Source organism: Schistocerca nitens, chromosome 9 (genome assembly GCF_023898315.1).
Source record: "Schistocerca nitens isolate TAMUIC-IGC-003100 chromosome 9, iqSchNite1.1, whole genome shotgun sequence".
NCBI lineage: Eukaryota > Metazoa > Arthropoda > Insecta > Orthoptera > Acrididae > Schistocerca > Schistocerca nitens.
Window position 1 is genome coordinate 110,802,273 of NC_064622.1, and position 14,832 is coordinate 110,817,104.

The 14,832-nt window shown below is 43.0% G+C and overlaps 1 protein-coding gene and 1 non-coding gene across 2 annotated transcripts in view; one reads left to right on the top strand and one right to left on the bottom strand.

Annotated features, from left to right (window-relative positions):
- Nucleotides 1–14,832, bottom strand: part of LOC126204042 (tubulin alpha chain-like) — a 55,178-nt gene that overhangs the window by 18,566 nt on the left and 21,780 nt on the right. The window contains exon 3 of the mRNA XM_049938467.1: nt 8,114–8,641. Coding sequence (XP_049794424.1) covers nt 8,114–8,641 — 528 coding nt within the window. The remainder of the gene's footprint in view (nt 1–8,113; nt 8,642–14,832) is intronic.
- Trnas-cga (transfer RNA serine (anticodon CGA)) lies at nt 7,772–7,846 on the top strand. Its single transcript has one exon. It is a non-coding gene; the product is annotated as a tRNA-Ser (tRNA).

Sequence of the window (14,832 nt, forward strand, 5' to 3'; positions counted from 1 at the left end):
TAGAGTGCTCATAGAAGGTCAACGTATGTCATTACCATGCCTAACTCAATTGTGAGATTTCTTGCATATTTCGAGTTTTGAAAAAACGCTTGCAATTGGAACAAGTCAGTTTTTGTAAATGGTATACATCAGTGTAACAGCAATGTAGACTCAATCATAGATAAAGCAAAATGGCAATCTTCGGTTCATTGACAGGATCTGGGACAATGCTGTGAGTCTACAAAGGAAACTGCTCACAAAACACTTATGTCACCCACCCTACAATATTGCTCAAGGGTGTCAGACCTCTGCCAAACAGTACTAACAGGGGATATTGAACATATACAAAGAAAGTATGTTTGGTCACAGGGTTGCTCGACCATTGAGAGGAGGGCCACCTGAAATGGCAGAAGCTAGAATATACCAGGTGTACAGTATGAAACCGGAATTTCCCTATAGATGGTGCTAGCCGTCAGTGTAGGGTCCATGAGACCACATCTGTGGTGTCATCTGCTACCTGTAATGGTTGACGGCAAATGTCAACACACAGTAACCCAATTTTCATACATTGGTATCTGTTTCAACCCGTAAACATGTCGAGTTTGCGAACAGCATTGGTTTTCTGTTATCATTTGAAGAAAACTGCTGCAGAATTGCATCAAATGCTTGTTGAAGCTTTCAGTGAACATGTTCTTGGAGAAACACAGTGTTACAAATGGTTCAAAAATTCAAAACTGGTAATTATGATGAGTGAAAAGATGAGCGTGGGAAACCACTGAAAAAGTTTGAAGACAATGAATTGCAGGCCTTATTGGATGAAGATTACACTCAAACTCAACAGGAACCTGTGGAACAATTGAATGTGAAGCAGAAAGCCGTTTCTCTTTGGTTGAAAGCTATGGGAAAGATATAAAAAGTGAGAACTGAATGAAAGACTGCAAGCAAATCGAAAGACCACTTGTGAAATGCTGCTCGCCAGATGCAAAAGAAAATCGTTTCTTCATCTAATAGTGACAGATAATGGAAAAAGGATATATTTTGAGGATCCTAAGCATTGTAAATCATGGGTGAATCCAGGAAAACCATCTACTGCAAGACCAGATCGCTTTGGAAAGAAGACAATGCTGTGTGTTTGGTGGGATCAGAAAGGTGTCATCTACTATGAGCTGCTAAAACCTGGTGAAACCTTTAACACTGATCTCTAACAACAGAAAATGATCAATTTAAATCGAGCATTACTTAGTTAAAAAAAAATTTTTTTTATGTATTTACTTAGCATCCTTGTATCTCATCATTATAAAAATGATATAGGATTTGTCATACATTGCCTTACATAGAAAATAGAACATGAAAAGATTTACAGTTATATGTCTATAAATAAAATATTATTACATATAATATGAAGCCATATTCATAACAACATTCATAATATGCTACATTAGAATAATAGATGAATACAATTTAGTTTTCAGTGAGCATTTTGGGTCATTATGGTGAAGTAAATAAGCTACTGTATACTGAATGCTGGTGATTTAAGTATTCCTTCACACTATAAAAACTCTTGCTAATTAAAATTTTTTTAAGTTCTTTTTTGAATATATGGAATTTTGGTATACTTTTAATTTCCTTTTGTAGTGCACTAAATACAATTTTTGGCTGATAAAGAACACTTTTTTGATACACAGCTTTTGTGTGACTTTCTCTACGAAAGTCATCTCTATTTCTTGTTTTGTAGTTATGAACTTGACTGTTTAACAAAGAATGTTCCTGGTCCGCCTTCATAAAACATATACTTTCATAAATATAGATACATGGTAGAGTCATGATTTGTAGTTCCTTGAAAACTTTTTTACATGATTCTCTGTGTGTCATACCTCTGATTATCCTTATTGCCCTCTTTTGAAGCATAAATGAGCATTTGGCAAAACTGGTATTCCCCCAAAATATGATACCATATCTTAGTGTGCTATGTATGAGTGCGAAGTATGAACATAACACTGCATCAATGCTACAGGAAATTTTTAGTATTCTAAGAACATAAAAATACTGACTTAATTTTTTGTTTAAAATTTCTGTGTGTTTCTCTGACATTAAATATTCATCTAGCCATAATCCTAAAAAGTTAGTATGGGGGGTTTGCTCTATATTACACTGCCCAAGTTCTACAGTTAGGTCAGATTTTACTTTGTTTGTTATATGCCTGACATTCATTCAAACTGTTTTTTGTCATTAACAATTAATTTGTTGTTTGTAAACCACATGTTTGCTTCTTCTGTGGCTACAGTGGCTCTCCAATAAGTCAGTTTCATTCGTAGCTTTGACAAACAGACTGGTGTCGTTAGCAAAAAATACTGCATCTGTTGTTGATATATGGCTTGGCAAATCATTTATAAATATTAAGAACAGCAATGGCCCCAGTACAGAGCCCTGCGACACACAATACCTGACTTTTTGTTATGCGGATGAGTAGACTTAACCCGCATGCTGTATCTCTACTTTCTGATACCTATTAGAAAAATAGGATCTGAACCAATCTTGTGCCACTCCACAAACGCTGTAGCAATATAGTTTCCTGAGCAGTAAATTATGGTCAATGGCATCAAAAGCCTTAGACAGATACAGAAACAGGCCACAATTTAATTCTTTTTTATCTACAGAATTTATGATCAGTTTTAAAAAGTTATAAATTGCTGTGTCAGTTGACCTATTTTTTCTAAAACCGTTTTGCCCATTAACTATAATTTGATTTTTATTAAGAAAATGAGACAGTCTTTCATGCATTACCCTTCCAATTACTTTTGAAAATCCACATAACAATGATGTAGGCCTGTAACTGATAACATCAGACTGGTCACCCTTCTTGCAAATAGGCTTGACCATCGATTTCTTTAGTTTTTCTGGGAAGACTCCTGTGCTAAATGACATGTTAAACATGTCAGCAAGTGGGGAACCTATGTATCTTGCACTGTTCTTTATTACTTTGTCTGGAATCCCATTGTAGTCACATGTTATTTTATTTTTTAACTGATTTAAGGCATTTTGTACCTCTAATGCAGTAACAGGGCATAGAAACTTGGTTTTATCATTCATTGGTAGTTGCACTCTGGAGCTGATATAACATCTTCCTTGAATTAGTTTTGTTGCGATATTTGTTTAATGTGTGTTGAATATGTTGGCTATCTGTACTGGGAACACAATTCTTTTCCCTTCACTTTTAATGACAAGAATGCTGTTTTTACTTTTTTGTTTACCTATGCTCCTATTTATTACCTCCCAGGTTGATTTTATTTTTTTAGTACCTTTCCCGATATATGAGTCATTATTTAGTTTCTTAGCTGCTATTATACTTTCCTGTAAATTTTCACATATGGTTTTAATTCTTGCAGATGTTACCCATGTCTTTGTTTTGGTTTTAATTATGACTCATTTAATAGGAAATGCGATATCATAACAATGCCAATAATTTGCTGGGAATGACTCAAATTTTTTATCTACATCACAGGTTGATTCTGTGTCACAAGTTATATTTTTTAACATTTGATTAAAAACCCTTATGCTGTCTTCATTTACAAATCTTTTCTCTCTGTATTTTTCATATACCACTGGATCCTTAATGGATACATTATATAATGTCAATGTGACTGCCTTATGATCGGAGAACCCCACATCTATTACTTCAGTGATATGCTAACACTTATTCTTATTGACAAATAGTTGATCAATTATTGTTTCAGACCCATTTAAACTAGTGTCTTCTCTTACTGTTGCTGTCATATTATAAGTTTTAAAATTAACATTAAAATCTCTAACGACTGCTGTATTTGTTAATTGCTGTTTGAATTGAATTAGCAGCATTTCAAGGTTGTAGAGAAAAGAAGCAAAATTCGCTGAAGGTGATCTCCATATGCTCACATTAAACACTTTCAATTTTTGAAACTCACATATACAGTACCGGTATTCAAAGTCTTTTTCTATGCATTTTACATTACTATATTTAACTTCTTTTGCATCAAGACCTGTCCTAACATATAGGCACGTACCACCACCCTTACTACTAACTCTACAAAATGACCTGAATATGGAAAAATATGGAAATAGGCTAGACAAAGTCATATCGCTGCATGATAATGCCCTATCACACACAGCAAAACGGGTCAGGGAAACGATCGAGGCGCTCAGTTGGGAAATAGTAGGGCATGTGGCTTATTCTCCAGGCTTGGCTCCATCCAATTATTATCTATTTGCATCACTGGGACATGCCCTAGCTGAACAACAGTTCGTACGAAAACGTATGAAAACGGCTCGCTGACTGGTTCACTTCAAAAGAAGAACTGTTTCTTTTGGCGTGGCATTCATAACCCGCTGGTGAAGTGGGAGAAATGTATAAATAGCAATGGAGACTATTTTGAATAAAATATTGTTTATCTGTTTCAAACAACAGACGTGTAATTGTTGTAACCAAATTCCGGTTTGGTACATCTACACATGGTAGTACCAGCTATCCCAAAAAAAAGCTGACTTACACAGTTCCAAGGACCAGTATTAAGTGGAGAATCTAAGAATATGCTTCAGCCCTCCATGTATCACTCCTGTAGAGACAGCAAAGATGAAATTAGACTCGTGGTTGTTACAGATGATTAGTTGGGAGATATCACACTTAATACTGAAAACACATTTATTGGTCACTCATACATGTAACAAATATGGCGGTTGAACATGTCACACATTGAAAGTTCGGACAACACCAACTAGTTCAAAGTAGGAAGGTGCCAAAGATGTGGGGCGTGCCAGAGATGCCACAGAGACCCCCCCCCCCCCCCCCCGAGTAGTGCGGAGCATGGTGGAGGGAATCCTCACAAGATGAAGTCATGAAGTCGTAATCTTGGTGCCAACGTGGTGGTTGTAGGCAGCACCTTGTGTGGGAACTGGGGGCAGCAGTGTCGACTGTGCTGCAGCTCGCTGGTTCCAACGGCTGCACATGAGAGGTGATGGTGGGCGGAGATGAATCAGCTGAAGGCAGGACGGCTGCTTTGGGAGGAAAGTCATCGTTGAGGAACCACGCCAGTTTAAGTCTACTGACTGATACTGTCTGTGGTCGTCCATGGAGGTGGATGATGAACATGTTGGTATCGCGTGTAATACATGGTGAGGGCCTGAATAGGGTGGCTGAACCTCCCCGAGTGATGCATTAAGATCTTCTTCATGAGCCAAACAAAAACCCAGCAGGACCCATGGAAGGGCCTCTGACCAGAGACCTATGTGGCACATTTAGACAGCCTTGAGTCAGGTGTTGAGTGGTCACTGTGAATGGCTCGGGGATGTCATGTGCTCATATGAGGTGGCATTATCAGTGCCTGACAGTTGAAAAGGGGCCTCACCATGGGCCTCAATTTGACCAGCCGGTGGAATTGTGCAGTACCCATATTTTTCAGACATTCGGTTGTGACAGTGGCACTGTGTGGGAATGTGACAGCATACCCATCATACAGGTCTCAGTTGACCACATCTGACCACAAGGGCGCACGCATACTTCGCACCGAGCACATTGCCATTACTTCCCATCTGAACTTGCCATACGAGAATAAGTAATGGGCTCCCTGCAACATTCTCTGTCATCCCGTATCGTTGGTGGGAGACTAGAAGCAGCCACACTAAGCAGTTACCATCCCACTCATATGTGGGACATGTGACTAGGGGAAGGGGTGGCAGATGGATAAAGGGAGTTATGTATTTTATCAGTTCCAAGAGAAAGGAATGGAATGTGGGTGAACATGTAGCAACAGGATGTATGCGTACAGATGAAGACAATAATTCGTACAGATGTCTGGAAGAGGTTTTATTTACGAGTAGATGCCGATTCAATGTCTGTTTGCAGTAACGTAGCAAAAAGTAAAATGTAAATTCAAAACCAGTTACCTAGAACGAAAAATAAGCGTCTGGCTTTAGTACCTTTGGTTGTGTATGTGTACCACTATAAAGCAAAGAAATCATAGCTGATGACAATCTTTTCGCGAACAAGACAGTCTTTCTGCCAGTCTGTTGTAATTTTCTAGATACACCTACTCATGCAGTTCTGTGCATCATGCAGCGACCAAATAGTATATAAAAGTTTTTAACTGTTGGCACCGGTATATATTTCACCCTCAGGTCACACAAATAGATATTTCGCATATGTTACACAGTAACTCGTCAGTGTACGAATGAAGAGGCTACAAAAGGAGCCCCCACTGTTTACCTGTAACACACATTCCACTTGTTGTCCTCGATTTCATCAATAATTTTACAAGTACAATAAGATCTCTCCCATTTTGTTACACAGGAATTATGCGTAAAGAATGAACAGAGTCGAACGCTAATCAGAAAAAGATAAGATATTTCTTTAATAGTTTGCGTTTTCCAAATTGTTTGCGTGTGCAAGAATTCATTTGTTAAGTGACACCGTTGCAAACGAAAAGTAGTACAAATAGTCATGTCGGTTACAGATATTTCTTATCTGAAGTTCGCGTTTTCGCGCAATAAGAAGACAATCTTCTGACCTTCATTGTGAACGGGCGCTGATATAAAACTTTCATTTCTCTCAAACGTTCCAGAGTTGTTTCAAACTTTGTCAATAGTATTTTGTCTGGGTGGATGTGGATAGGTTTATAAATTGCCATTTTCAATGTTAGTGAGGCTCAATTTTTAAGTAACGGAGTGCAGACCCATATGTATGGGGTTCTGTCCCCGTACAGTTCTAGAATTTTTGTGTCACTTACTGCATTTTTAGCTTTCGGAATGAGTGTGAAAAATGACGAGATGCACGGTGAATCTGAGTCTCTCTATAATTAGCTGCATAAGCCAATTCAGAGGTCTGAGGAAAGGAAAGGACACTTCACTTTCAATACGACCCTGCCTAGTAAAGCACCGTGGTGTCCAAACCAGTCGTTGAGTTGATGACTGCTTGAGGTTTACGCACCTCTCTGCACACCTCCGAGAACCACAAATGAAGTTCATGCAGATATTTATGGCGTGTACATAACTAATGAGGAGGTACTGAATAGACTTGGGGCGAAGGGGAATTTGTGTCACAACTTGACTAGACGAAGGTATCGGTTGGTAGGACATGTCCTGAGGCATCAAGAGATCACCAATTTAGTACTGGAAGGCAGCGAGGAGGGTAAAAATCGTCGAGGGAGACCAAGACATGAATACATTAAGCAGATTCAGAATGATGTAGATTGCACTAGGTACTCAGAATGAGATTTTCACTCTGCAGCGGAGTGTGCGCTGATATGAAACTTCCTGGCAGATTAAAACTGTGTGCCGTACCGAGACTCGAACTCGGAACCTTTGCATTTTGCGGGCAAGTGCTCTACCAACTGAGCTACCCAAGCACGACTCACGCCCCGTCCTCACGGCTTTACTTCTGCCAGTGTCTCGTCTCTTACCTTCCGAACTTTACAGAAGCTCTCCTGCAAACCTTGCAGAACTAGCACTCCTGAAAGAAAGGATACTGCGGAGACATGGCTTGGTAGAGCACTTCCCCACGAAAGGCAAAGGTCCCGAGTTCGAGTCTCCGTCAGGCACACAGTTTTAATCTGACAGGAAGTTTTATATCAGCGCACACTCCGCTGCAGAGTGAAAATCTCATTCTGGAAACATCCCTCAGACTGTGGCTAAGCCATGTCTCCGCAGTATCCTGTCTTTCAGGAGTGCTAGTTCTGCAAGGTTCGCAGGAGAGCTTCTGTAAAGTTCGGAAGGTAGGAGACGAGATACTGGCAGAAGTAAAGCCGTGAGGACGGGGCGTGAGTCGTGCTTGGATAGCTCAGTTGGTAGAGCACTTGCCCGCGAAAGGCAAAGGTCCCGAGTTCGAGTCTCGGTCCGGCACACAGTTTTAATCTGCCAGGAAGTTGCACTAGGTACTTGTAGATGAAGAAGCTTGCAAAGGATATAGTAGCATGAAGAGCTGCAGCAAACCAGTCTCTGGACTGAATACCACAACAACACGTTTCGAGAAGTAAAACAAGTATGTGGTATGTGCGGTAGATGTAGCCAGTAAATGCCGCTGGAGAGCGTTGCGGTCGCAGAGCACGTCGGTGAACATCCCCCTCCAGTGAGAAATACTCGAGTGCGAGAAGATGGAGCCGTCACTCACCTTGAATCCCGTGGGGCACCAGTCGACGAAGCGGATGCCGCGCTTGTTCTTGATGGCGGCTATGGCGGCGTTCACGTCCTTGGGCACCACGTCGCCCCGGTATAGCAGGCAGCAGGCCATGTACTTGCCCGCGCGCGGGTCGCACTTCACCATCTGGTTGCAGGGCTCGAAGCAGGCGGTCGTGATCTCGGCCACGGACATACCCTCGTGGTAGGCCTTCTCGGCCGACACAACGGGCGCGTAGGCCGCCAGCGGGAAGTGTATGCGCGGGAAGGGCACCAGGTTGGTCTGAAACTCGGTCAGGTCGACGTTGAGCGCGCCGTCGAAGCGCAGCGACGCCGTGATGGACGACACCACCTGGCTCACCAGGCGGTTGAGCGTCGAGTAGCGCGGCTGCTCGACGCCCAGGCACCGCCGGCAGATATCGTAGATGGCCTCGTTGTCCACCATGAACACGCAGTCCGAGAAATCCATGGACGCGTGCGTCGTCAGCACCGCGTTGTAGGGCTCCACCACGGCCGTCGACACCTGTGGCAGTGCAGTTTAACAGAACAGTTCAGCTCGACCACACTTGTACTACACTACTGGCTATTAAAATTGCTATACCACGAAGATGACGTGCTACAGACGCGAAATTTAACCGACAGGAGGAAGATGCTGTGATATGCAAATGATTATCTCTTCAGAGCATTCATACAAGGTCGGCGCCAGTGGCGACGCCTACAACGTGCTGACATGAGAAAAGTTTCCAACCGATTTCTCATACACAAAAAGCAGCTGACCGGCGTTGCCTGGTGAAACGTTGTTGTGATACCTCGTGTAAGGAGGAGAAATGCGTACCATCACATTTCCGACTTTGATAAAGGTTCGATTGTAGCTTATTGCGATTGCGGTTTATCGTATCGTGACATTGCTGCTCGCGTTGGTCGAGATCCAATGACTGTTAGCAGAATATGGAATCGGTGGGTTCAGGAGGGTAATACGGAACGCCGTGCTGGATCCCAACGGCCTCCTATCACTAGCAGTCGAGATGACAGCCATCTTATCCGCATGACTGTAACGGATCGTGCAGCCACGTCTCGATCCCTGAGTCAACAGATGGGGACGTTTGCAAGACAATATCCATCTGCACGAACAGTTCGACGACGTTTGCAGCAGCATGGACTATCAGCTCGGAGACCATGGCTGTGATTACCCTTGACGCTGCATCACAGACAGGAGCGCCTACGATGGTGTACTTAACGACGGGCCTGGGTGCACGAATGGCAAAACGTCATTTTTTCGAATGAATCCAGGTTCTGTTTACAGCATCATGATGGTCGCATCCGTGTTTGGCGACATCGCGGTGAACGCACATTGGAAGCGTGTATTCGTCATCGCCATACTGGCGTATCACCCGGCGTGATGGTATGGGGTGCCATTGGTTACACGTCTCGGTCACCTCTTGTTCGTATTGACGGCACTTTGAACAGTGGACGTTACATTTCAGATGTGTTACGACCCGTGGCTCTACCCTTCATTCGATCCCTGCGAAACCCTACATTTCAACAGGACAATGCACGACCGCATGTTGCAGGTCCTGTACTGGCCTTTCTGGATACAGAAAATGTTCGACTGCTGCCCTGGCCAGCACATTCTCCAGGTCTCTCACATGTGGTCAATAGTGGCCGAGCAACTGGCTCGTCAAAATACGCCAGTCACTACTCTTGATGAACTGTGGTATCGTGTTGAAGCTGCATGGGCAGCTGTACCTGCACACGCCATCCAAGCTCTGTTTGACTCAATGCCCCGGCGTATCAAGGCCGTTATTACGGCCAGAGGTGATTGTTCTTGGTACTGATTTCTCAGGATCTATGCACCCAAATTGCGTGAAAATGTAGCCACATGTCAGTTCTAGTATAATATATTTGTCCAATGAATACCCGTTTATCATCTGCATTTCTTCTTGGTGTAGCAATTTTAATGGCCAGTAGTGTATTGTTGTTGTGGTCTTCATTGCAAATACTGTTTTGATGCACCTCTCCAGGCTAGCCTACCCCCTGTAACCATCTTCATATCTTTACAGCTGCTACAACCTATATCCATTGAAGCCCCCTTAGTGTAGCGTAGCCTTGGTCTCCCTCTACAACTATTCTTACCCGTCACAATTCCCTCCATTTTCAAATCATGCCTAAGGATGTGTCCTGTCAAGGGATCCCTCCTTTCATTCAATTTGTGTCATTAATTTCTTTTCTCTGTGATTCGATTCAACAGATCTACTTCATTAGTTATCTCATCCACCCATGTAAACTTCAGCATTTTTTTTTTTTTTTATAACTTCACAACTGAAAAGCTTCTGTTCAGTTGTCTGAGCTGTTTTTTGTCCTCGGTTCCCTTCTGTACAAGACTACATTCGAGTAAGATATTTTCGCAAAACACTACCTAATACTCAGAAAAAAAAGAAATGATTGTGTGGCATTTTTGGCCGGGAGACCACATCCGGGGAAGTTCGGCCGCCGGGTTGCAAATCTCATTTCAGGTGACGCCACATTGTGCGATTTGTAGGTCGGTGACGATGACGAGAAGATGACGAGGACAATAAAACACCCAGTCCGCAAGCGGAGAAAACCTCCAACCCCGCCGGGAATCGAACGCGACCCCTTTTCATGGTAGGCAAGCACGTCACAACGCAGCTAAGGAGCTGATGTTAAAATATCTTTCTCGGAATCACTTTATTTCTGTTGCTAGTCTGGATTTTATGTCTTCTCTACTTTGGTCATCATGGCTATTTTACTGCACAAACAAATACTTGCTCTCAAGCACATAAATCCAAAATATTGGCGAAACAGTATGAGTTTAAGGATGTACTTATTGGAATATGAATAGACGTCCACGAAAAGCACAGACCTGAAACAGCGAGCCCAGAAATGTTGGCTGGCTGATCACTTACGTAATAACTGGATAGACCAACCAACTTCTGCACCCACTAACAGTGGCAATGGCTGTCTGTGAACTCCACAGATCGCAAAAAACATGTTATTTCACGTTGCGTTTTAACAAACCCTTAATGAATATTGAAACTTACGTAGTAATCTTGGGGTTATTTACACTAATGGGTCCAGGCAACCACTGGCAGTAACCGCTCGAATATTTTCCCTGACAGTCTTCTGAGGTTTCGTTTGCCCGAAACATCGAAACAAAATCAAAGAGCACCGGGACTGTAGGAGTTGAGGAAGATCGTAGCACGGATACGACTCATCTTCTCCAGTACCATCATCATGCTTGCTACTGAGTACCACGCGCTGTGATTATTACTACGTTACCTGGAAAAACCATTCAGCAGCCAACTCTATAGCGTTAGGAAGTATGTATGTTTAACTAAGGTGTTCTATGTTTAATGTGAACTAACCGAAGATGGCGTCGTTATAATTACATTCGATTAGAAGATTTATTCAAGCACGAATAAGATACTGAAGTAATGGGACAAAGAAGCGTGAATTAGTTTACTGACAGAACAGTGTTGTCAACATACGACCAAAAAGTTTTGTAGCAAGAGGAAACTGAACGTCAGGTAAGTAGAAATATGAGGGTTGCAACTTCAATAGTGGCAACTATTTATTCACAATAGATACAAAACAGTTACATGTTTGCACCTGTTACTGTCCTTCAAAGAAGTCACCAGCGTTGTGTAGAACCCGTTGCTAGCGATGTGCGAAGGCATAGTACACCGTTAGCATAGCCTGTTCTGTTCATGGTGCGAATTGAGCGGTCTACTGCCTGTCGAATCTCTGGAACATTTCTGAAGCGAATGCCACGAAGTGGTTCCTTCATCTTTAAAATCAAATCAAAGTCACAAGGAATCAAGTCCGGCGAGTATGGTGGATGGTACAGTACTTCCCAGTCCTATCGAACGAACAGAGCAGCCACCGCTTGCGCTGTATGTGCCCACGCATTGTCGTGCAAAATGATGGGTGGGTTGCGCAGAAAGCGTCGCCGCTTCTCTCGCAAAGCTGGTCACAGGTGATGCTCCAAAAACTTACAGTAATACTGTGCGCTGACGGTCTACCGTGGAGGAACGTAATGCGTTGGGATGACACCATCACAGTTACACACGAGAATAACCGTAACTTTAGACCCCTCCAATCGCACCATCAACACAACAGGCTCTCCTAACGGTATACCACGCCTTCCACATTGCTGGCAACGGGTTCTACACAACGCTGGTGACTACTTCGAAGAACAGTAACAGGTGAAAACATGTAACTTTTTTGTACTGATTGTGAATAAATAGTTGCCACTATACAAGTTCCAACCCTCGTATTATTACTTATTTCGATAAAAAGTTGAGATCTACTTCTGCGGCCGTCTCTTAATCAAACCGAAACTCTGTTGCCTTAGTGGACAGTCGGGTCTTGTAACAATGCATCTACTGACCACTGGAAAGTCTAAACCCTTACCAGACCAAGAGATTCTTTAGTGTCGCTCATGAGTTCACTACACGCAGGAGGCGGCTGCACCGGTAGCAGGGGCTGTGTGGCGTGGGCTGGGCGGTTGTTCAGGTTAGAGGGTCTCGGGAAAACACAAGAGGGCTTCAGTCACAAAGGGTGCAGGCCGAACATAGGAAAAACGTAGATACAGAGCTATCGGTATAAAAGTTGTAAACTGTCGTAGCTGTGTTAGGCAAGTACTAGGGCTCCAAGCGCTAATAGAAAGCACTGACACTCAAACCGTTATAGGCACTGAAAGCTGGCTAAAGCCAGAGATAAGTTCAGCCGAAATTTTTGCGAAGCAGCTAACGGTGTTCCGAAAGGACAGGCTAAACACAGTTGACGGTGGCGTGTTTGTTGCTGTTAGAAGCAGTTTATCTTGTCGCGAAATTTGTTCCTTTTTCTTTTGTGGGGTTTCAGGGCGCTCAACTACTAAGGTCATTAGCGCCCAGTCACAAATGTATGTGCACATATAATCTGGTAAAACTCAAGGGGGGGGGGGGGGGGGCAGACACCAGAAAGTTCTTACAAAGACGCAGATAGAATAATTAAAAGAGTTAGATATCTTTGGACAAGTCCGTCAAAGTAATAAAACGAAGAACACGAGCAGCTGCTCGAGCGTTATCAGCTAAAATTTCCTGTAAGGTAGTTGGCAGAGACAGGACAACACGAGATTGATTAAAACGGGGACGCTACAATAAAACATGGCGCACTGTCAATGCATGACCACAAGGGCACTGCGGGGCGGGGTCACCGGATAGCAGGTAGCGGTGGCTAAACCGGCAATGCCCATTCTCCGTATGTACTCTGCTCTGATTCACTCAGTGCTCTTCAGAGCCTTGGAGCTGCATATTCGGTCCATCCCTTGGTGCAACGGATCCAGCACTCCCTCCATTCTTTTGCTGATGGTGGCTCTCCTGTTAGCTTTATGTGGGTTCCAGGCCATGTAGGAGTGCTTGGCAATGAGGCTGCTGATGCTGCGGCCAAGACTACAGTCCTCCTGCCTCGGCCAGCCTCCCTTTGTGTCCCATCGTCTGACATTAGTGGAGTTGTTTGTAAGAGATTTGTGTCATTATGGTGGGATACTTGGTCGTCACTTCAAGAAAATAAGCTCCAAGCCATAAAACCGTTCCCAACAGCTTGGACAACCTCCTCCCGATCATCTCGGCGAGAGGAGGTCATTTTGGCCAGGTTGCGAAATTTGTTCCTGTGAGCCAGTATGGGCAGAGGCCATTCTTGGCAACTGGAATAAAATAACAGTTGGATCCTTTTACCGATCTCCCAATTCATGATACAGTTTCTGAACGGTTCAAAGAAAACTTGAGTTTGATTTCAAACACGTACCCGACTATACAGTTATAGTTGGTGGTGACTTTTAATTTACCCACGCCATGTTGGCGAAAATACATGTTTAATTCCGGAGGTAGGCATAGACCATCATCCGAAATTGTCCTAAACGCATTCTCTGAAAATTATTTCGAGGAGTTAGTTCAAGAGCCCACGTGAATAGTAAACAGTTGTGAAAACACACTTGACCTCTTAGCAATAAATAATCCTGAGGTACTAACGAGCATCAAAACGGATACAGGGAATAGTGAACACAGGGTTGAATATTGTAACCCCCAAACCGTCCAAAAACAAACGAAAAATATACCTATTCAAAAAAGCGGATAAAAATTCACTTGAAGCCTTCCTGAGAGACAATCTCCACTCTTTCCAAATTAATAATATAAGTGTAGACCAGAGGTGGCATGAATTCAGAGAAATAGTATCGGCAGCAGTTGAGAGATTTATACCAAATAAATTAACAAACGACGGATCTTATCCTCGTTAGTACACAAAACGGGTTAGAACACTTGTAGAAACAGCGAAACAAGCGTGCCAAATTTAAACAGACGTGAAATCTCGAAGATTGGCGATCTTTTACAGAAGCTTGAAATTTAGCGCGGACTTCAATGCGAGATGCTTATAATAGTTTCCACAACGAAACTTTCTCTAAACCTGGCAGAAAATCCAAAGAGATTCTGGACATATGTGAAGTATGTTACCGGCAACAAACAATCAATGCCTTCTCTGCGTGATAGCAATGGAGATCCTATCGAAGACAGTGCTGCCAAAGCAGAGTTCCTAAACACAGCCTTCCGAAATGCCTCCACAAAAGAAGACGAGGTAAATATTCCAGAATTCGAATCAAGAACAGCTGCCACAATGAGTAACGTAGAAGTAGATATCCTCGGAGTAGGTTGGTTAGTT